Here is a 21745-nt window from a genome sequence, read left to right on the forward strand (position 1 = left end):
AACAAAGAGAGAAAGCCTTTATCTGTGATGTCCACTGACAGGGAAAGCACACTCAGCAGTACACAGCCTTTACTTGTAAGCTTGAGCGGGAGACGGTCTTCTAGAACGACTGTGAGCTATTGATTAGAGACCAATTCTGCAGATTGTGGCTGTGTCATGAATGCAAACACCGGTCAGGAGCCACTAGCGGCTGCAAACTAACCACGGATGTTGATGAAATTGATTTCGATCCTGGTTTTCCCGGATTTGAGAAATTAGATTTGATTCCCCAGATGAGCCTGCTTCCATTTCACATTTCTTCCAGCCTCTCTTCTGTTAAAAGAGAAACGGGAAAACCTGTCCGGGCACTATTGCAAAGTGCTCTCTTAATCCTCGAAGACTGGTGGCGGAACTGCGTGCGCCCTCTGCAGCCCCTGGGACTTCTCTTACCTTCAAAACAGGATGCGGCACGGGCCTGAAGCTGCCTGCGGGAGAATGGGAGAATGCAGGAGAATGCTTGGAGAATGCTCCTTGGATTGGCTTAAACCATAGTGCTCACTGGGTCAGCTCCTGGGTCCTGATTCCTTTAGCTGAGAGCTTCTTCCCACACAGAAGGGAATGAAAACCTCAGGGATGAACACAGTCAGTGGGCCCTTCCTTGGGAAAAGTGGACAACCAGGGGGCATTTCTCGGGCCTTTGGAAGCAGAAAAGGCTTCTGGGATATCTATCACGACTACCTGGCTGTTTCCACTTTTGCATTTTTCTTTCTTGTACTTTTTTTGGACACAGGGCCTCCTGTAGTTCAAGCTGTGCTATGTAGCCAACGATGACCTTGAACCCCTGATCTCCCTTCCTCCCCCTGCTGAGTACTGGCATTACAGTGAGGCATCACAGTGTCCAGCAGTTGCTAGCCAAAGGTAAGAGGGTCTATGATGGATTTGAGGCCAGCCTCGGGGTACATACTGATTTAAAAAATAATGATGATGAGGGAGCCAGAAAGATAGCTCGGCAGTTAAGAGCACTCATTCCTTTTCCGAAGGACCCAGATTTGGTTCCCAGCACCCACAGGGAAGCTATAGTCCCAGTTCCAGGGAACTGTCGCCCTCTTCTGGCCTCCGTGGGTACTGCACACGTTTGGTACACAGCCTTAAAGGGTAGAAAAAAAAAAAACCCTCCCTATACATAAAATAAAAAATGGGGGCTGGAGAGATGGCTCAGCGGTTAAGAGCACCGACTGCTCTTCCAGAGGTCTTGAGTTCAAATCCCAGAACCACATGGTGGCTCACAACCATCTTAATGGGATCTGATGCCCTCTCTGGTGTATCTGAAGACAGTAACAGTGTACTCATATATAATAAATAAATAAATATTTAAAAAAAAGATCAGCCAGGTACGGTAGCACACACCTTTAATCCTAGCATTTGGGAGGCAGAGGCAGGCAGATCTCTGAGTTCAAAACCGACATGATTTACAAAGTGAGTTCCAGTCAGCCAGGGCTGCATAGTGAGACCATATCAAAATAAATAAATAAGTAAATAAATAAATATTTTTTAAAATGCAAAAAAACCAAAAAAGGCAAAAAAAGCAAACAAAAAATTTCTGTTTGCTTTTATTTTTCAAATATTTACTAACTTTAATTTACATACATGTGTGTGTGTATGGGTGTGTGTGTGTGCGCATGTGTGGTGTAGGGGAATATTTTGTCTCCTTGTATGTATGGGCACCACGTGCATGGGGCAGCCACCATGTGGGTAGAGGAAGAGACAGGCATGCTTTTCACTTCTGTGCCATCCCTCCCACTGCCTGCAGTTTCTGTTTTAGTAAGTTAGTTTCTAAGAAACTCCCAAGGGATGCTGACGCTGGTCCCAGGACCACATCACCACTTCCTGCCCTGGACTGAGAGGCTCCATTCTGCTTACCAGTCAGCTGTGCAGCCCTAAGACATTGAAGGGCTTCTGGGCTTGGACTCTTCTCCTGGGTATTATTTAGGTCAGCAAGCAAATGTAGACGGCTTCCTGCACGCCAGCTGCCCTGGCTGCTCCCTAGATAAGGGCGAGAGAAACCACAGGCTGAGCCCAGGATGACTGCCAGGCTGGGGACTCAGAGGTCCAACTGTAACATTTAAAGACCTTTTGGATTCTAGAATTCCATGACTCACTGTCAGAAATAGAACAGTTTTTTTTAATTAAATTATTTTTATGGGTATGGGTGCTTTGCCTGCATGTATGTCTGTGCACCATGTGGCGTGCATTTCTGGTGCCCAAGGAGGCCAGAAGAGAGTACTGGATCCCCTGGGACTGGAGTTATAGATAACTGTGAGCCATTGTGTGGGTGCTGGGAATTGAACCCAGGTCTTCTAAAAGATCAGTCAGTGATCTTAACTAACGAGCATCTTTCCAGTCCCTAGGACAGAATCTTTATCTCTTGACTCTTAGGACAGGGATGCTACTTCCCACAGATCTGGGTGTACAGAAATGTTAAATTCAGAAGGAACCCCAGATCCATGTTGCCATTTTACAGATGGAGGAAACCAGACAGGAAGCCAAACTGTTGGCTACAGATTAACCAACGGCCTTTCCAGCCGTGCTTGCAAAGGCAGTGTTAGGTCTCAAACCCAGGACGGTCGGCCGAGCGAGTTCCAGAACAGCCAGGGCTACACAGAGAAACCCTGTCTGAAACACAAGCAAAGAAAGTTTGTTATTAGTGTGGTGGGTACACCATGCTTGTGTGTACAGACGCCATGGCTTGCAGACGTGTTCCAACGGCTGGTCAGCATGCGCGCACTGCTGAGTGGCAAAACCTTTCCCTGTTGAGCCACCTTACCTGCCCTGTCTTAGCCTGTGTTAGTTTTACAGATTGATTTTTAGTTTTTAAATGTATGTTTAAGGGAGATGGCTCAGCGATTAAGAGCACTGACCGCTCTTCCAGAGGTCCTGAGTTCAATTCTCAGCAACCACATGGTGGCTCACAACCATCTATAACAGGATCTGATATCCTCTTCTGGCATGAACCATGGAGAACATCAACAAAATAAATAACCAAGGGGTTGGGGATTTAGCTCAGTGGTAGAGCGCTTGCCTAGCAAACGCGAGGCCCTGGGTTCGGTCCCCAGCTCCGAAAAAAAGAATAACCAAACAAATAAGTAAATGCATTTTAAACATGTGTTTGAGTGTGCGTGCACGCAAGTGGCAGTATTGAATGGCCTGGAGCTAAGAGTTACAGGCAGTGGTGAGCTGCTAAGAGTGGAGTGTTGGAAACCAGAGTCTGGCCCTCTGCAAGAGCAGTAAGCGGGCTTAACTGCTGAGCCATCTCTCCAGCCCCTATGTTGTTTGGTTTGCTCTTAAGGGTATAAATACCGGGCCGGTCTGAGGTCCACTATGTAGCCCAGGCTGGTCTTCAGCTCTGCAATCTTGTCTTAGCCGGCTGAGTGGTAGGATTACAGGCGTGTGCCACTGGACTGGGTTTATTCTTTACTTTGGGGTGTGCTTGGGGTTGAACCCAGAGCCTCTCACAAGCCAGGCAGGCCAAGTGCTTTCCTGAGGATTCCCCAACTCTATTTGCTTCTTATATGAGCTCTCTGTATGCTGTCCAAGCTCCGTTCAAACGTATGACCTCCAAGTAACTGGGACCACAGCACTTCATACCACTGTGTCCACATTAATATAATACAATTATTCATGAGGTCTGTTCTGGCTTTTTGTGTTTGTTTGTTTGTTTGAGGATTCATCTCTGGAGCAAGGGGTGTGCATCGGTGGTGGATAATGTTTGCCTGGTGTGTAAAAGCTCCAGATTTGATTCCCAGCGTCTTATATACGGTGCATATCTGCGATCTCCGTACTCCAGAGGTCAAGACTGGTGAATCAAAAGCTCAAGGTCATCCTTGGTTAAATATGAGTTCAAAGCCAGCCTGTAATACACGAGCCCCTATCTAAAAACAAAACCTAAGGATTGCATTTTTCTCCGTGAGGGTGACATTGTATATATACATGAGACCACAGACCCCTTGGACTACGATGGGAGCTTTCTGTGGTCCACTCTCTGGGAGGGGCCCTGGCTAACCCCCCCCCCCAGTTTAACCTTATTAAGGAGCAGCAGAGACTAACAGTAAGATCGCCTGTATTTCCACCTACAAATGGAAGCCGGGCAATTGTGCCCACATAGAATTTGCTCTCATCTCCTCTTCTATCCCGAGCAGTTGCTCAACTAAAATGAAGTAAAAATTCCAAGCGCAAGTGTAGGTTGGAGGGAGCACTCCTGCTTGGCCGGGTAGGTGCACCTCACTCTGTCACACTGGTTAGTTACATAAGGTGAGCAGCAGCCGACATGCCTCGCTGATGAGTGTGTGCGCCAGCACCCCCATCTCAACCCAGGGGCATCACTCGGACTTTCCCTAGGTCTGAAATAGTGGCACCGAGGCGTGCAGAGGAAGAAAACACTTTTCTTCCGACGAAGGGGGCTGGTTAGTGGGTGTTATCCCCCCCGAGTGCTCTTCTTCCTCAGCACAGCCTCAGGAAAAACCAGTTTTGGAAGCACCACACCTTGGGTCAGATGATGCAACGTGATATTAGCGTCGGGTTGCATCAGCGGTTCTGACGCATGTGCCTTTTACGCCGGCAGAAAGCAGTATAATGGGGCAGGAGAAAGAGAGAGAGAGACTCGCTGCCTAAAAGCCTTTTAAAGGCACCCTCGGCGTTTCTAATTGGCCACACAGGGTGTTGTCGGGAGGATAAACGCCCAACCAGCCACCACCCCCAGGACAAGCTCTGGCGTGCCATTTCCTGAAACCAAGACCTGACGGCACACTTAGGCAGAATTCTTTTCTGGTTGGTTCTAGTGTTTTGTAACAAAGCATCACGGTTTAATCTCTTCAATCTTTTCGAATTGCCAGGTCTATTAAGAGGGAACTTCTAATATCTCTGAAACGCACCAATTGGTTTTCATTTTGAGTTGTTTTACATAAGTGCTTCCACACAGGCTCGTGACTTTGATCAAATAACTTAGATTTGGTTCTCTTGGACTCTCCGCCTGCCTTCAAACGTTTGGTCCTGCGCCCCCACCCCACCCCCGCCGCCCTCCCGCTTCTCGATGTAATAAAGAAACGAACTGCAAAGACCCTAGAACTCTCTAGTCCACCAAAGAAGTTGCCGGAAAAAGAAACTTTCGGTGTTAACTCGGGCACTTGAGAGGTAGAAGCAGGAGGATCGGGTTCAATGCCAGCCTGGGTTACACGGGTCAGTTTTTTAGGCCAGCCTGGGCTACACCAGACCGAAACAAAACCCCAAAGAAAAAGGAAGAAGAAACATTTGGTAGAAGAAAAAGTTATACTGAGATTCAAACCTTCCCCCTAGTACCAGCCGATCTTTCTCCAATTGGTTCCTGCACGTGGCTTGTCCGGTCCCGTGAGCTGGCCCCTCCTCAGCCTTGACCCCAGCACCTCTGGCCACTTCTCTTCCCGGGTCCCTAGACCCTGCACTATTCCATGGGATTGGGGAACTGTTTTCTCCCTCACTTCTGGCAGGTCGGATTCTTTAAATTTCTTAACTCAGCTCGCCCAGGGAACGCCTTCCTTGGTCCTGGTACCGGGTAAGTACCACGCTTTCAGTAATTTCTTAATCTTTCCTCTTACTCCGCCTTCCAGTTGGGCAGAGATCCTATTCTCCAGGTCTGTATTCTAAGCGTCTAGCACCTCTGCATCCAGTCTCGCTTGTACTGGGGGCGCGGTAAAAACGTTTTAAAAATGAAATAAGGAATTCCCATCACAAGTACTTTCAAGTCCACCTATGCTAATTACTAATTTCATAGTATGCCCCCCCCCAGCTAATTACTAATTTCATAGTACACCAAACCTTTATGTAACTTGACCATTTGTAACAGCACCCTGCTGCACACTCTGGACACATCCACGACGAATCAAATCTACCCTGCGTCTGCCTAGGAGAAAGTTACTCAAATTGTATTCATCTTTCATTCCGATCGCTCAACGAGGGCACGTCCCTCGTTGGCTGCTGCGTGAGCAAAGCAACTATTTTCCAGCGAGTGTCCTCAGGTGACCTGTCTAGACGCTCAGAGGGAAAAACAAGAGAATCTGACACTCTTCCGAGCCCCGAAGACGCCTCGTGACGCGCAGGCCCCGCTGCGTGGAAGGGCGTGCGGAGCGCGCAGCGGCGGGGCCGAGCGGGGCCTGCGGCGTGGCGCCGGGCGTCCGGGACGCAGGCTCGGGTGGGCGGCCCGGCCGTGGGGACCTCCGGCCGGTAGGGGGCGCGCGCGCCCGGAGCCCCTAGCCGCCCGCCGCGCGCGCGCTCGCTTGCCGCCCGGCCGCACATGTGTTTCTGTTTTGTGTTGTAGCATTTGTTCTGGAAGCTCGTATTTACATTTTAAGTGTATCTGGTGAGTGGGCTGGAGCCCTCGTCCGGGCCGGGGAGAGAAGAAGCCCTCGACCCCGTCTTTCAGTCGCTCCCCTCCTCGTTTCTCATCACTCCAACCAGGTAGGGGCTGGAAACCGTCTGGGACCAGTTTGCAGGGTCTGGGAAAGTTTTTTTTTTTTCCTCTTTTTTTTTTTTCTCTCCTCTCCTTTCCCCCTCCCCCCCGAGAAAGGTTTAAAAAAAAAAAACGCTGGGGAAGGGGGGGTTGGGGAACGGAATGAATAAGAAGGGGAAGGAAGGCGGATCCACGTGGTTTAATCGGAGACAGACAGAGATCCCATTGTTCAAAATCAATAAAAAAAAAAAAAGCAGACGGGGCGAGTGCGGGGCCGCGGGGGCCGGGCTGGGGCCCCACCAAAGTTCCTCTTTTCGCGCGTGCTCGCAGGTGCTTGGGGCCCGGCCGGGGTACGGGGGGGGGACCCCGCGTGGCGCGCGGCGTGGGGAGGGGCGAGGGAGCAGCAGGTGGGGCGGCCCACGCCGCGCTGCGCTCCCCTCCCCCGCCCCGCAGCCAGCCCGTGCATTGTGCGCCCGTGTCTCCGCAGCCCGCGACCATGCCCAGGAAGAAGGGGGCGGCTTGGGAGGAGCCGAGTTCGGGCAACGGCACGGCACGCGCGGGGCCCCGGCGGCGCGGCGGCCCCGCGGGCAGGAAGCGCGAGCGGCCGGAGCGCTGCAGCAGTAGCAGCGGCGGCGGCAGCAGCGGCGACGAGGACGGCCCGGAGCTGGACGGGGCCCCCGGCGGCGGCAAGCGCACAGCCAGGCCGGCGACAGCGGGCAAGGCGTCCGGCGCGGCCGCGATTATCACGGAGCCTGAGCACACGAAGGAGCGCGTCGTGAGTGGGGCGGGGGCGCGGGCGGTTGGCGGTTGGGGGGGAGGGGCGCCGTGGGGTCACGCCCCGCCCCTCCCCCACGGCGCGCGGGGAACTCCGGGGAGCTGGTCCCGGGCCGGGGGGGACCGGGTGTGCGCGGCCTCGCGGGGGCTGTCAGTCCCTCCCTTCCCTGTGCGTCCGTCCCCCTCCTCCCCCCCACGTCTCTTCCTCCTCCGGGGGGGAGGGCAGTCCGCGGGGAGCAGCCGGCTCGCGCCGGGGCTTTGAGGTTCCCGCCGCTGCGGCTCGGGCGCCCCGGGGGGGCGGGGCCTGGCGCGCTGCGCGCATGCTCCGTGTGTGCCCTGCGCGGTCGGCCGGCCGGTGCGCGCGGGGCATGGTGGGGGCCGCGCGGCGCGGGTGTGAGCGCGCATGCTCCTCGGAGGCCCTCCCCGCCCGGGGGCTCTCCTCCTCCCACCCGCGACCCCCTGCTGAGCGGCACTGGGCTTTGTCTGCCTCCGGTGCCCGCGGCGTGGGGCCGGTGGGGTCGGTTCTCCTATAGGCTCCGGTCTGGGCCATCGAACTTGAGCTTGAGGGGGAAAGAGCCCCGCAGAGCCGGGCCCAGGCTCCTGAGTTTCCGCCAGAACTTTGTAAAGCAAGTTTTCTTTGGTACACCTCTCTCCTCCGCCTCTGTAGATCATCAACATTCTCTATTAACACTAAGGAAGAGGTGGAATTTGACCCACGTAGAGTGTCACCCATGTTTCCAATCATGTCCTGCGAAGGTGGCCAGGGTAAAGGAGCTGGGCACTTCACCTAGCTGCCCAAGCACACTACGAGGGATAGAGAGTCCTAACCATTTTGCGGTAGAAGGAAACTCCGCTAGGCATGCAGGGGAGCCCTGGAAGAGGTAGGCTTGCCAGGTAGAACGAACTTACTTATTAGCCAGAGTATTGGAAGGGGTACCCACAAGCTGCCTAGTGGATTTGGACAAGGTTAAGAAGTTGGACATGTTGGGGCCTTTCCTTTGCTGTATCGGGTTGTGAAGTTTAGGAAAGCCTCGTGAAGTTGGATTATTTTGTGAATGAAAACAAACTGATAAGACATGACTCTCCGAGGTATGGTAGAGGAGAACGTTTATTATGGATTAGACAGAGACACAGGCAGGGACATTGGGGACAGTCCTGGCGCTGAGCCTTGTGAGGAAAAGGGGAGAGAGGAACCAGGTGCCTTGGCCAGCGGCACAAAAAGAGGGAGGGGTGGCCAAAATGGTTGGGTTATATGGGGAAAGGGCAGTTACGGGGAGAGGAGAGCCTGACCCCTGGGCTGGATTAAGTTTAGGGTAAGGGGGCGGGGTTTGTTCGCCGGGAGGTCTCTGTAACAGGTAGTGTGAGGAATGCCGGGAGAGCTCAGTGGCCAGTGCTTGCTTTGATATGTAAAATAGTCCCCTCAGCTCTTTGTCCGGGTTTTGAGACTTCTGCCAGAGTTCTGTGGTCTGCAGACTGTTAACCCTCTCAGGGGTGCACAGGAGGAGCGGAAGACGGGTGTAGGAGGGGCACAGAGGCCTCTGTCTCCAAGAGTCTTATACTGCAATCAGCACCTTGTGTCCTACTAGGAGATGCCATCTCCGAGAAGAGGCAGTCCCCTGCAGTTTGTACTTGCTTTATGTGGACAGCTAACTTCCCGTATGCCTGTAGAAGAGGAACGTGAAAGAGCTGTGGGTCTATCCCCTTAAAGCTAGGTGCTATCACAGTAGCACCTCTGTGCTGGTCAGTCAGAGGGTCACTGGATAAGTGGACGCAGGGGCCTACGGGGATTTAGAAAATACTGGCTGTTGCACCTGGGAAGTTTTCACTTTCATGGTTCAAGGTCAAGATCACAGCCTTGCAGCCAGGTTCATTCCCACAGGTTTAGGCCAGCAGACTTGTCGGGTGGTCTCCCTCTGCTAGGCAGACCCAGCACTGTTTGTTCTGGATTTTCAAAAAAGCTACTTAGGTGAGCAGACTCAAGCCTCTCCCTGCAGGAGGCTCCCCTGCCACTGGGCCCTCAGCATCACTTTTCCGTACCTTGTGCCGGGCTTGGGAAGGGCAGCCTTGTTCGGGGAGAGTTAGGCGCGCTAGGAAAGACAGGCTGAAAGACCTGAGACTCAGGCACAGGCACCCAGCTCTTTGTTGGTTCTTTTTTGTTTTTTTAAAGTCGAGTTGCTAAGGTCTTATGGACCCTGAGACACTTCACATTGTCTGTTCTTAGTGAACACAGTGGAAGGCCAAGCCTGAAGTGGGAGGAGGGTTGGTAGCCCTCAGGGACGATTGTTGCCAGCATCTTGCTCTCTGGTCCTCCTAGTCCCAGAGCATCCTCTCCTAAATGGATGTGTGAAAAGCTTGGCTCTCAGCCTCACTCACCAAGTGTATTTGGGCGGTAACTAAGAAACTGTTGTGGCCAGGAAACCCCAGTTTGCTAATTGGAGACACTCGGTGCATTTTCTGCCTTGGCCCATCTGCACCCAGGTCACATGTGACCAGGCAAGGGGTGGGTAGCTCTAGGTGAGGTGGAGTTCACCCGACCTGGACTATTGGGGTTTGCCGGGTAGGCTGTTTTAATGCAGTCACATCGGAGGCTGGGTTAGCCCTCGGAGAGCAGGGAAACCTCTGCTTGCTCTTTTTCCTTCATTCCTGCCTTCCACTCTCTCGACCTTCCTCCTTTTTTCCCTCCCTCCCTTCCTCTGTCTGTCCGCTCATCCTTTTGATGCTTGGGAATGAACCCAGGGCTAAGCACAAGTTCTTCCACTGAGCCCCCAAGCCCTCTAAGATCCATTTACTCACTGGGATCCCCCTCTCCCCCCAGTAAGGCCAGCAGGCTTAGAACAGGTTGCTAACAGTCTGTGGATGAGGGTTTGGTTTGTCTTTGTTTTTTTTGTTTTTTTTTTTTTTTTGTTTTTTTGCCAAGGGCTTTGATTGAAAAGACATTATGAATCGCACTAATTAAACTTATTTCATAAGAAGGGAAGAATTCAAGCTATGGAGGAATGAATGGTTAGGTTAATAGCAAGCAGGTGTGTAGGCTCTGGCAGCGGATACAGTCACCGAGCTGTGACAATGGGGTCCGTATTGGAGAAGCTGGAGCCAGGGTGGCAGTTGGTGTGTTTCATGGGAAGCCAGGCAAGGTTGTCCACAGATCTTTCTCAGAAGGGTGGGGCTTTTGTATACCTGACTGGTGGGCATTGAAAGCTTCAGGAGCCACAGGGATGGCTCTAAACACTGACTGCCAGCATTCTGCCCAAGCTCAGGGATGGGAGAGACCACATCTCTGTTGGCGAGTGTTGAGCTTGGGAACCCTCAAGCCTCTCTCCCTCAGAACCTGCTAGTGCAGTGCTGTCTGGCCTGGGGTCGCCCTGGTTTTGAGGCCTCTCTCTGTATTTCCGGGGCTCCTTCAAAGTGCAGCCCTAGAGAAGACAGCATACCCACGTAAGCGCTGGCCTTTTTCTTTTTCTTTTTCTTTTTTTCCGGAGCTGGGGACCGAACCCAGGGCCTTACGCTTGCTAGGCAAGTGCTCTACCACTGAGCTAAATCCCCAACCCCGTAAGCGCTGGCCTTAACAGAGGGAGGGCCCAGGTCTGCGGCCTGTAGACTATTCCAGCCACATCTGCCTGTCCACAAAGGGGAGAGGAAGGGAAAGGAGGCCCCATCCCATTTAGGTAACTTGAGTCTGGCCCCAGGAGGCTGCCCCCACAGGAGATCTGAATAATTGAACAGAGTGGCTACTCCATGCCTGTGAGGCCTGGGTTGGCCAAGCTGGTCCTGAAGCTTGGTCCTTACCTCTGTCTTTTGAGCCTGACTGGAAGTAGGCGATACACATTTTGGGGACACCTGGGAGATCGGGTTCCCCAAAAATTAAAGTGTGCCTGCTGGGGACCTGTGGGGTGTATTGGGTATGTTGTTGGGACAGCCAACCAGGGGCCTCTGTGTTGAAGTCATAGCTACTGCTCAGTTCTGGTTTGCTCCAGGCCACCACAGAAGTCTCAGAAAAGGGTGTCTGCCTTAGGGATGGAGGTGCAGGGGCAGGTGCACAGGTTGAGCCTAGTAACGCATTTATTTAGCTACTTTTATTTGTCATGTATTTGCTTACCGTTCTAGGGATGAAGCATGTAATCCTTTGCCCAGGCTAGACCTGCTCTTCAGAGCTAATCAGCCCACAATGTACTTTACAAAGCGCCCCCTTGTTTATTCATGTAACATACTTCTGTGCATGTGTGTGTGACTGCTCACACCGTGTATGTACAGATCCCCTGGAACTGGAATTACAGACGGTCGTGAGCCAGTGCTTGATCTGGGTGCTGGGACCTGAACCCAAGTCCTCTACAGGGACAGTGAGTGAGTGCTTTACCCATTGTGCCATCTCTCCAGCCCTGCAGGGTGTGTTTGTAAACCAGGTGTGACCCCAGCATTTGGAAGGCTGGGACAGGAGGATTGTACAAATTGATACCACACTGGGCTACAGAGTAAGATCTTGTCTCAGAGCAAAAAGTGTTTTCCTCAGATACACATTTGTCTATTGTTTGTACATGGGAGGGGTGTGTGTGTGTGTGTGTGTGTGTGTGTGTGTGTGTGTGTGTGTGTGTGGAGTGTGAGCATACAGGGGCTGTGGGATCATGCGAAAGTCGGGACAGCTTTTGAGAGTTGGGGATTTTGCTTCCGTGGGTCCGGAGGACCAGGACTGGGGCTGTCTGGCTTACATGGTGAGTCCTTTTACCTCACTGAGCCATCGCTGTAGTCCACAAGTATAAGTTGGAAGAAAAGGAAAACGTGTTTTGACATTTAAGAAGCCAGAGAGAATGCGCGCACGCATGCGTGCAAGCTGATGATATGGGCATGGCCTTTGAGATGTGAGGTCTGTATGGGAGTCGAGGCTCGGTAGCCCAACTGAAGTACCCTGACTGGACAGGTATGGTCCTACACCTGAAGTCCCAGTACTGAGGAGGCTGAGGCAGGAGGACTACTGAGAGTTAGAGGCAGTCAGAATTATATAGCAAAATTGGTCTCTAAATATGGAGGGGTAGGGAGTCAGGCTCCAGTGAGGGGGCCCTTTCACCTCTTGTGAGCAGCATCGTATGAGCCTGTGTAAGGCCGTCTGCCTCAGACCCTGCTGCCCCACCAAGCTGTGCCCTCCCTGCCTTACCCCCTTCCTCTGTATTAAAGTCTCTTGGTACTGGGGCAGCACACAGGACTGATGTCATGGTAACCCTGCAGAGGTGATGCAGGCCTGGCTTGAGGTATGAAGGCTGCCAGTGCACCCCGCCACTCGTAGTGGGGACTGTATAGCTGGCCTCAGGGTGTGAGGTTCCTGGGTCTCCTGCCTTGTGGGCTGTCTTGTGCATGACTCTAGCATGGAGTCAGTGGAGGTCCTGGCTTTGTCTCAGAGTTAGTGCAGAGCTGATTTAACAAGGGGAATTCTGAGGCCGGCTTTAGGTCACCTACCTTGGAGCCTGTAGATGAGGGGTGATTGGATAGGACCTCTAACCATAAACAATCATTAAGCCGGGTGTGATAGTGCACACTTGGAACCCCAGCTCTTGGCTGAGGCTGGAGATGAGCATTCAGGGTTCGTCTGGGCTGTGGGAGAGACCTTGTCTCTTTTATCAGATGGCTGTGGGGTGCCAGCAGCGTCCTTAAGCTCATTCTCTTCTCTCTCTCTTTCTCTAGAAACTTGAAGGGTCTAAGTGCAAGGGGCAGCTTTTGATCTTTGGGGCAACCAACTGGGACTTGATTGGACGAAAGGAAGTGCCTAAACAGCAAGGTAAGAGACTTGGTTCTGACCCATGATTGGCTGATGCTTAGAAAGCAGGGGGCGGGTGGGGTCCTGGCCCCGCCCACCAGCTAGGTGTTGAGAGAGGCCCTGGGGATAGAATAGCGGCTTGGGACCACAAAGCCCCTCTGGTGGAGGATGCTGCAGTAGTGCTGAGCCTGGCCTCCTGCATGTCTGTGCCCTCGGAGTTCGGTGTTGCTCAGGGAAGTTGTGTCCTCAGACAGCCAAGACCCCCTGAGTCTCAAGATCTGGTCCTATTCTGTGGTGTCATGAGGCCCCAGACACTTGTCAGACATGATAGCCATTGATGTACAGGCTGCTGATTGGCTTGTCACAACTCGGCGGAAAGGGAAACAGTTCGCCACGTAACCTGTATCCAGCTGCCTGTAGAAGACGGGGGCCTTCCTGAGGGGCCCCGTGGAGAGAAGAGGAGCTGGCTCAGCGCCACATTTTATGGCTTGATTTCATTTGGAAACACTCCCAAAGTGCTTCCCCAGCATCGCTTTGTCTGTGAACAAATATTTGAACACCGGCACACCCTAGCACCCAGACTTGGGGGCCTGCATGGTACAAATGGAGCTGACCAGATGCCCTTCCTTTTTGTGGAAGATACCCATCTTTCACCACAGCCATGGACACCAGTCCTGAGAGCAGTGGCCACTGCAGCTAGACCACACAGGGTTCCTGCTATCCGCTGTATCCATTGCCCTGCTGATACGGCAAGGGCGCCTTGACCTGACTCACCCTCTGCTTCCGGTGCTCTCTGTGGCCCGGAAGCTGTGCCTCTAGTCCAGAGCAGACCGGGCTACTTGGGGCATGGCATCTTGCCAACCTAGCCCATCCCAGGGTACCTCCTGCCTCCATCTGCACAGGCTTCCTGGCCCACCCCACCCTCTGCCTCCCAGTTGGTGTGAGTGGTTTTACTTGTTTGTTGTAAACACTTAGGTCTGGCTAGGCAGCCTGTTACCTGGAGCTGTTAGGCAAAATAGAGGAGGGGACACTTACCTTCCTACCCTGCTGGACATTGCTGCTCTCTGCTCTTAATGTAGCGTGTGGTCCCTGCTGTAGCGTGTGGTGAGGACCAGGTCCTGGGATCTGGGACCGTGGGATTAGTGTCTACCAGACTGGCTCTGAAGCTGGGGCCACTGTCTGGTTGTGGCTTTGACTTGAGTGGTTCTGACTGAAACAAGGACGAGGGTTCCTAGTGTAGGAAACACCCCCTTATGTTATTGTAGCTGATGTGGCACCCTCTTCAGGAGACAGGCACTGTCAGGGATGATGGAGAGCAGCCATCCCTCTGGGCCAGCTGGTTCAAGAGCCAGGCCATTTTCTTTTCTCCGGCTGACGCCCAGTACTGCTGTAGCTCACAGTCCTGAAAACCACCTTCGCTTGCTTGGTTTTCCCCAGTGGCAGGCATGCAGTTCTGCCCCTGGTTTTTCTCCCTGTGTGTGTTGTCCTCCGTGATTCAGGGCTGATTGGGGCTTCTCTTCAGTTTTGACCTCCTGGGAGGCCATCTTTTCAGTTCGTCCCTTGGACTAACGATGCTGTTGGGCTTTGCTTTAAAGTACTTTTCAGTGGGGCGGCTGCAGCATCTGAGGGGTGCTCTCTGATGCTAGGGACCTGGTATGCCACAGAGGACTGGAAGGAGGGGTTTGCCGTCTGAATTGTGGCTAGCTGCCCAGATGCCCACCACCACCATTCTGGATGTGAAAGAAGAGCCACACCCCTGCCTCAGGGACATGGGAGTGGCAGCTTCTTGTACCTCTTGGGCCAGGCCCTGGTGAGGCCTGGCCCTTGCTGCCTGTCATGGTGGAGGCAGTTGCAGTAGGTGGGGTGCAAATCAGAAGTACAGTACGAAGTCTAATGTGGGTCTCCCAGAAAGCCCAGGAGGACATGCTTGGGGAAATGAAGGCGGCTAGCAGTGTGGGCTTCCTGGGTGTAGGTGGGACTCGCTCGGGCAGGGGTGGATGACATCAAGGCCTTCCTCTGAGGAAGCAGGTGGTTCTGAGGAGGAGGGCACTGAGCCCACTGAGAAAGACCTTTTTCTGGCTATGGGGAGATCTGGGGTACACTCAGGAGGGTAGACAGAATCCCCAAGGATTCTGTCACAGCCCTGCCCTGTAGCAGGATTAGACCAGCAGCTGTTTGTAGGTCTGAGGGAGAGGGATTGGCGCCATTAGTGTAGGCCAGTGCCCCTGAGTAGGCTTCTGTGTTTGCGACCCCTGGGTGATACATTAACCTCAACCTGCCCGGCGTGTTCTGCGGTGCTTGACGAGTGTTCTTCCCTTTGCAGCTGCTTACCGCAACCTTGGTCAGAATTTGTGGGGGCCCCATAGGTATGGGTGCCTGTCAGGAGTCCGGGTGCGAACCGTGGTTTCGGGCTCCTGTGCTGCCCACAGCCTTCTCATCACCACAGAAGGGAAGCTCTGGAGCTGGGGTGAGTGCTGGTGGGGACAGGCGTGACCTGGAGCAGGGCTGAGGCCACCTGCAGAGGCCCTGTCTTTTGTCTGCATCCATGGCTGCTCATTGTGTGTGTGTGCGTGCACCTCAGTTCTTGACTGCCACATGTATGTGGGTTTTAGGGATTGACCCCAGGCCCCAGGCTTACTTGGCACGTCCCTTTACCCATGGAGCATCTCACTGGCTCTGTTCTCCGACTCTGCCTTGGTGAACGTTTTCCTGAACTTGGAAACAAGTGTGGTTTTTCTGACCCTACTGTCCCTCTGACCAGACTGGCCATCTGTCCTCAACATCTGTCCTTTAACCCAGCCCTTGTTCTGCTTCAGCACCTCGTGTAGGGAGGTCCATGTTCCCATAACCAAATGCTACCCCTGGCTTTTGTGGCGGGTGTGTCTTGAGGCACAGCGGCTGAGCCCATGTGGTTCCCAGCCTCAGGTCGGAGATTGGGCCATTGTCCGCTCAGTTCCTCCCGAGTCTCCACCTCCCTCAGCCAGATTCTGATGGCTCTCAGCTGTCCTTTTGCAGGTAGGCCAGGAGGTATTGCCCAAGGCTCATGTCATCTGACACTCAGGGCTCATGCAGCTGGGGGAGTTGTTTCTAGCCTTTGACTGGCTTCTAGTTCATACACTGTTTTTATTTTGGTCTGTTTGAGCCTTTTTTTTTTTTTTTTTAATTTCATGAACCGCTGTACCAGAGTCCAAATATATTAACATCTGCCGTCTTCTCTGCACTTGGCTAATTTTATAATTCTGTTGGAAAAAAATCTAACAAGTGTGTGTGGCCCAAATTTATCCTCCCAGGCTTTGGGTGACATACAACATCTGCCCCAGTTCTGTTTCGGTCCTCCTACTGCTTTGTCCTCAACACTGGCCACGGCCTTCCATGTCAGTATCCCCAGCTTGACACACTTCTCTCTGTTCTCCTTCCACTGACAGCAAAGTGCTAGGTTGCATCTCAGGCTGACTGACCTTGTGACAAGAGTCAGAGAAGGGAGCTCCCTGGAACAGCAGCTAGGGCGTGGAGCCCTGCCAGGAGGTGTCACATCTCCTGTGAGAGTTCCCCCTGCGAGGGAGGCCAGTCACCCGGTCTGCTTGCCTCCCTCGGGTGCCTAGGGCTCAGCTGTCACGACACTGAGGGAGACGAGTGTAAGCCCACCTGGCCTGTGGCTCATAGTCTGCAGCCTTGTGCAATCCCTATGTTGAGTTTCTTGTGTGCTCTTCTGGGACAGGGTCCTGGGGGCTCTGGTGGGATCTTGTTTTGTATCTCTGTGGGACCTAGGTAGGATTTTAGGGCTCGGACTGTTCTGGGACCCGCCCCTTGTCCACCCTAAGCTGAACTAGGGCTCCTAGAACTCCAGTGCACTGTGAAGGCCTTCACAGGGACTGTCCCTGCTTGTATTTATGTTGAGAGCAGGCCTGTCCCTTGTCATGAGTGTTCATGGGGGTCTTCTAACAGGTGTGTGGGAGGAGTGGGGAATAGATAAGTAGATATGACCAACAGTAGGCGCATCAGACTCCCTGAGAAGGAGGGGACTGTTCCCAGCCACTATTGGGAATGGAAACTGATTCTGGAGCTTGAGGCCTGTGGAGCACCCAGGTTACACCAAGCATTGCCTGGAGTAGCAGAGGCTGGGGCTGTATTGGGATGGTCCTAAGCTGACCACTCTCTGTTGGGATATAGTTGGGGTGGCCCATCTCATGGGGCCCAGCTCCCCTGGCTGGGGAGAGTAGCTGTTAGGGTTTGTGAATGGTTTACGAGGGACGAGCGTGGGACCGCCCCAGCCTGTCCTTGCACTGCTTACCTGGCCTGCGGTGATCTCCTTGCAGGTCGGAATGAAAAGGGGCAGCTGGGCCATGGTGATACCAAGAGGGTGGAAGCCCCCAGACTCATCGAGGCTCTCAGCCATGAGGCAATTGTGCTGGCTGCGTGTGGGCGCAACCACACCCTGGCGTTAACAGGTAAGAAGGCTCTTCCTCAACTATGGCGAAAGGCTCCAAAGATGGTCTGGGAGTGAGTGACAGAAAGATGATGCTTGGTGAGTTAGCGAGGTGGTTGGTTAGTTAGCCAGGCAGTTAGTCAGGCGGTTGGTCAGTTAGCTGGTTACTTGCTGAAGGCAGTGAGAGGGCTACGGTGGCCCTGGGAGCCCAGACCAGGGCCTGTGTGTGGCAGGGCTCAGCTCAGTTCTGCACTCTTGTCCTTGGGATGGACAGACACACAGCCGTGCTTGGCCTGGTAGGTGAACTGTTTGCAAAGCTTTGATCCAAGTCCAGTTGAAACCATCCGCCCTTAAATCCTTTTCTGTCCTTATTTGTCTCTCCTTTCAGATACTGGCTCTGTCTTCGCCTTCGGAGAGAATAAGATGGGGCAGCTGGGCCTCGGGAACCAGACAGATGCTGTTCCAAGTCCTGCCCAGGTATCAGCAAGGCTGTGGGCTGTGGACTGGGCAGTTTGAGAAGTGATGCTTTGCCAGGGAAGGTGGAGAAGAGAACCTGTGTGTGTGTCAGCCCAGGAGTGGGGGTGCCAGGTCTCTTCTCCCTGCAGACACAGCCAACCTGTCTTGCTCCTGAGGCCAGCGGTTGTTGGGGGGTGGGAGGGTGGGGAGCTGAACCTTGTAGCTGCAGTGCAGTTGGGTGCGAGAGTGAGCAAGGAAGGAAGGAGCCCAAGCACCAGGTTCCCCTGGACCACCGGGTTAAATGCTTGCTGCTTTTGTCTGGGCTGAGGTCTGGCCTTTCCTGGGTTTTGCATTTGGTTTCTGACCAACCTTGTGTTGTGGGACCAGCCTGCCACTCACCCCCTGTCTTTGTCCTTCCTTATTTGAGCCGTTTCACACCTGGCTCCCGCCTTACTGACTGAGCTCTGCGGATGAACTGGGGTCTGGGGGGGCTTGTTATTCCTCAAGTTGAACCTAATAGCAGTGTTTGCCCCAGAAGTGACCTTTGGTGGGGTCACTTGGGTTTGCACTGTCCGTCCCTGTGGTTGAATCGCCAGATGATGTTAACCTCAGCCTCTGCTGTCCAGGCAGGGTGGGGGTTGCCAGCAGTTAGGAGTCCTGGTACTCTGAGCTCATGGATACCGTCCGCTTGAGTGGCAGCTCCTGAACTTCGGAGTCCACTGTTGCGAGCGGCCACTGTTCCATGCCGGGGCAGATTGAGGAAGAGACTTGTCGAGCTGAAAGTTGGCTGTCTTCTCTTTGCAGATTATGTACAATGGGCAGCCAATTACCAAGATGGCCTGCGGGGCAGAGTTCAGCATGCTGATGGACTGTAAAGGGAACCTCTACTCCTTCGGGTGCCCTGAATATGGCCAACTGGGTATGGGTCTCTTTCTTAAAAGCTCTGTGATCTCACTGTCAGTGTGGAGCCAGAAGGCAGCTGGGGCTGTGCTTGTGATTGATCCAGACAGCAGCATCTCGGGCTCAGCAGCTTGCGGTTAACTCACAGGTTAGAGGGGTCAGTGAAGGCTCGGGGCTGAGTCTGGCTTGGAAATCCATTTGTGTCAGTCTCAGGCAGAAGGACAAAAGCTCAGCCCCCTTCATCCGGGTTCACGGATAGAAATGAGCCTTTATTGGAAGTGAGAATTACCTAAGACTGAGGTGGTTCTGTTTGAAATTCTGGCCAGACAAGCAGCTCATCCCTCACCCCACTGGACTCCGCACTGCACAGAGCAGAAGAGAAGTGAGCAGGCCTGTTAGAGCTTGCCATGCAAGATCTCCATTTTCCTTTCCCCTCTGACTCCCAGCCAGTTCTTCCTGGTGCTTTCTGCAGTCCTGAGCAGGAGGTGAGGTGTGGGCGCCACCTCCTGGTGTCTGAAGAGCCTGCAGCAGTCCGGGATCTGGGTTGCTGGGTCTTGGCGTCATGAGAAGTGCGCAGATGGGAGGATATAAATAGAAGCAGAGCACTGCACTGGCCTTAGACTGCAGGAACAGTGACTCTGTGGAACTAAATATACCTCAAGTCAGAGTGGATACGGAGGACCGGCCCCTTACGCACATCACTGCTGGTTACCAGGGAGTTCTCAGGGCTGTGGATAAACGGTTTCCATGGCCACAGGCGAGCCTCCTGCCATACCCAGGCCTAGTACAGGAAGTGTGTTTCTGTTGTGTGTGCAGCTTCTCTGCTACTCAGACAAGCCTCCTGCTGCAGCCGGCCTGTTTGCCTTTGGGGACTTAATCTTGGCAGTTGGATGGTAAATGTGGAGTGGTTTTGGAGGGACAGTTAAGTACAGTGTGCACTGCCTCCTACCGAATTCTCGTTGAAGTCTAGTAAGGGACCTGGCTGCGCCTGCATCTACAGAACCTCTCGTTCTGAACTCGGCAGTTCACTCTGAGGCAGGCTGGACACCTGTGGTCCCAGCCTCTGAGGGCCAGAGGCAGGACTGTCGCAGGTTCCAGGGTGGGTTACAGGCGAGTCGGGGTCTCGGAATGAAAGTTGTCTCCAAAAACAAAACACAAGCCTAATCCCCCCGTTCTGTTCTTGTCTCTGTTCAGACACTGCTTTTAGAATTCAGACATGATTGCAGGACAGGGCCCTGCAGGTGGTTAGAGCAGTGCTGCTGCCTGGGCAGGGACTGAGGGTGTCTGGTCTATAAGCAGCCAGCATCCTGGCTACCAGTCCGGACTGGGCCTCCTGACTTGTTTTGTTGTTTGGTAGTTCTGTTTATATTTGTTTGGTGGCTTTTTTGAGACTGTGTCTCACTGCGTATCTCCAGCTGGCCTAGAACTTGTTGTGTAGACCAGACTGGCTCCAGTCCGATCCACCTGCCTCTGAGTACTGCGGTTAAAAGGTGCGGGCCACCAGGCCATATCCAATTTGCTTTTTTTTTGAGACAGTTCATGTAGTCAATGTAGTCAGAGCTAGCTTCAGATTTCCTGTGTAACCGAGGATGGCCTTTGCTTCCTGCTCTTCTGCCTCTGTGTCCCAAGAGCTGGCATACACTACCAGTGCAAGAAGCCAGAGAGGGCTGGGTTCTTGGGCCACAGGCATGTGGTCCAGGATCAGACTTGGTGCGGTGCTGGGTTGGAGCATGCCTGGGATGTGCCAGGCTGCCTGGTCTGTCGTGACTTCTCGAGCGTGGTTTGCGAATTCCAGGTTTTTATGTCCTTTGCAGGTTGCTTAAATCACTGCTAATTTGTAGGTAGAAGTAGAGAATTGTACACTGAATCATCTTGTCCCCCTTTCCCTACTACTGGTCCTCAGTGCTCCGCTACCTGGGAAACTGTCCTTCAGGTGTGAGCTGCGCACTGTTGTGACCCTCAGCCACAGGAGGGGGCACAGTCTCCTTTACCTCCCCATCCATGTGAACACATACAGGGTTTTCCTAAGTTACAGCCTGTGGCATAGGGGGTCCTTGTTTTCTATGCATGTTTAAAGAATGCCCTGTGTTACCTACCATCTTGTGAGCAACTGGGCAGGGGCACAGTGGAGTCCTGGGCCTGTGTCTTCGTAACTGACAGCCTGTTGTGCTTACCCCAGGACACAACTCAGATGGGAAGTTCATCGCCCGGGCGCAGAGGATAGAGTATGATTGTGAGCTGGTGCCCCGGAGAGTGGCCATCTTCATCGAGAAGACCAAGGACGGGCAGATTTTGCCTGTCCCCAACGTGGTGGTTCGAGACGTAGCCTGTGGCGCTAACCACACAGTAAGCCTTGTATTTTTAAGAGCCGAGCTGGTATAGATTGGTTTTACTCAAGCTATGTCATTTAGCTGAGTGCTGAGTGAGTCTCCCATCAGGATATCCTTTCCTCAACAGACAACATGCAAACCTGAGTATACATGTATGTGTCTGCACCCTACCACTGAGGGTACATGTATGTGTCTGTGCCACTTGTACGCAACACATAGGGTGTGACTGGTTACCTGTTGCGGTGTCTCCTTAAGGTCCCTAGCAGAATGACTGGAAGAACATGCGTGCATGTGCTGTTTGTGAGCTCCTTTTTTTGGCATGTGCACATGTGCTCATAGTGTGGGTGTGTGTTAAGTCAGAGGATACTTTTCTTCCACCTATGTCTCAGGAGTCAAATGTCAGTCATCAGCCCTGCAAAGCAAGGACCTTCACCTGCTGGACCCTCTGGTTTGCTTTGGTGGTGTTGTGGTTATTTTTGCTTTGTTTTTAAGACGGGGTCTGAGTGTGGCCCTGGCTGTCCTTGGAACTTGCTGGTTCTCTGGGTAATGGGTATGTGCCCTTCATGGTCTCCGGTTGAGAATCAGTGGGCCTGGTCTGGGCCTTTCACTTTGGCAGGAGAAAGAAGGCCAAGGGCTGAGCCCCAGAGCTGAGCCTCTTG

At 53.3% G+C, this 21745-nt stretch overlaps 1 protein-coding gene and 1 long non-coding RNA gene across 7 annotated transcripts in view; one reads left to right on the top strand and one right to left on the bottom strand.

Annotated features, from left to right (window-relative positions):
• On the bottom strand, positions 1 to 5909 carry LOC120103022 (uncharacterized). 3 transcript variants are annotated; one of them, XR_015621284.1, is made up of 4 exons: positions 5827 to 5909; positions 1900 to 2022; positions 430 to 464; positions 1 to 312 (listed from the first exon to the last, which is right to left on the bottom strand). It is a non-coding gene; the product is annotated as an uncharacterized LOC120103022 (long non-coding RNA). The 3 variants fall into 3 exon arrangements; XR_015621285.1 differs by having other exon boundaries at positions 5318 to 5909; XR_015621286.1 differs by lacking the exon at positions 5827 to 5909 and adding an exon at positions 5332 to 5519.
• Positions 5423 to 21745, top strand: part of Rcc2 (regulator of chromosome condensation 2) — a 22813-nt gene continuing 6490 nt past the window's right edge. Inside the window, 9 exon segments of one of the 4 annotated variants that reach the window (NM_001427820.1) lie at positions 5423 to 5563; positions 6326 to 6465; positions 6945 to 7232; positions 12902 to 12995; positions 15298 to 15441; positions 17291 to 17422; positions 17789 to 17877; positions 18661 to 18775; positions 20936 to 21102. In NM_001427820.1, the coding sequence (NP_001414749.1) occupies positions 6954 to 7232; positions 12902 to 12995; positions 15298 to 15441; positions 17291 to 17422; positions 17789 to 17877; positions 18661 to 18775; positions 20936 to 21102 (1020 nt within the window). In that variant the 5' untranslated portion in view covers positions 5423 to 5563; positions 6326 to 6465; positions 6945 to 6953. 4 annotated transcript variants of the gene reach the window in all.

Source organism: Rattus norvegicus, chromosome 5 (assembly GCF_021556685.1).
Source record: "Rattus norvegicus strain SHRSP/BbbUtx chromosome 5, alternate assembly SHRSP_T2T, whole genome shotgun sequence".
NCBI classification, from domain to species: Eukaryota; Metazoa; Chordata; class Mammalia; order Rodentia; family Muridae; genus Rattus; species Rattus norvegicus.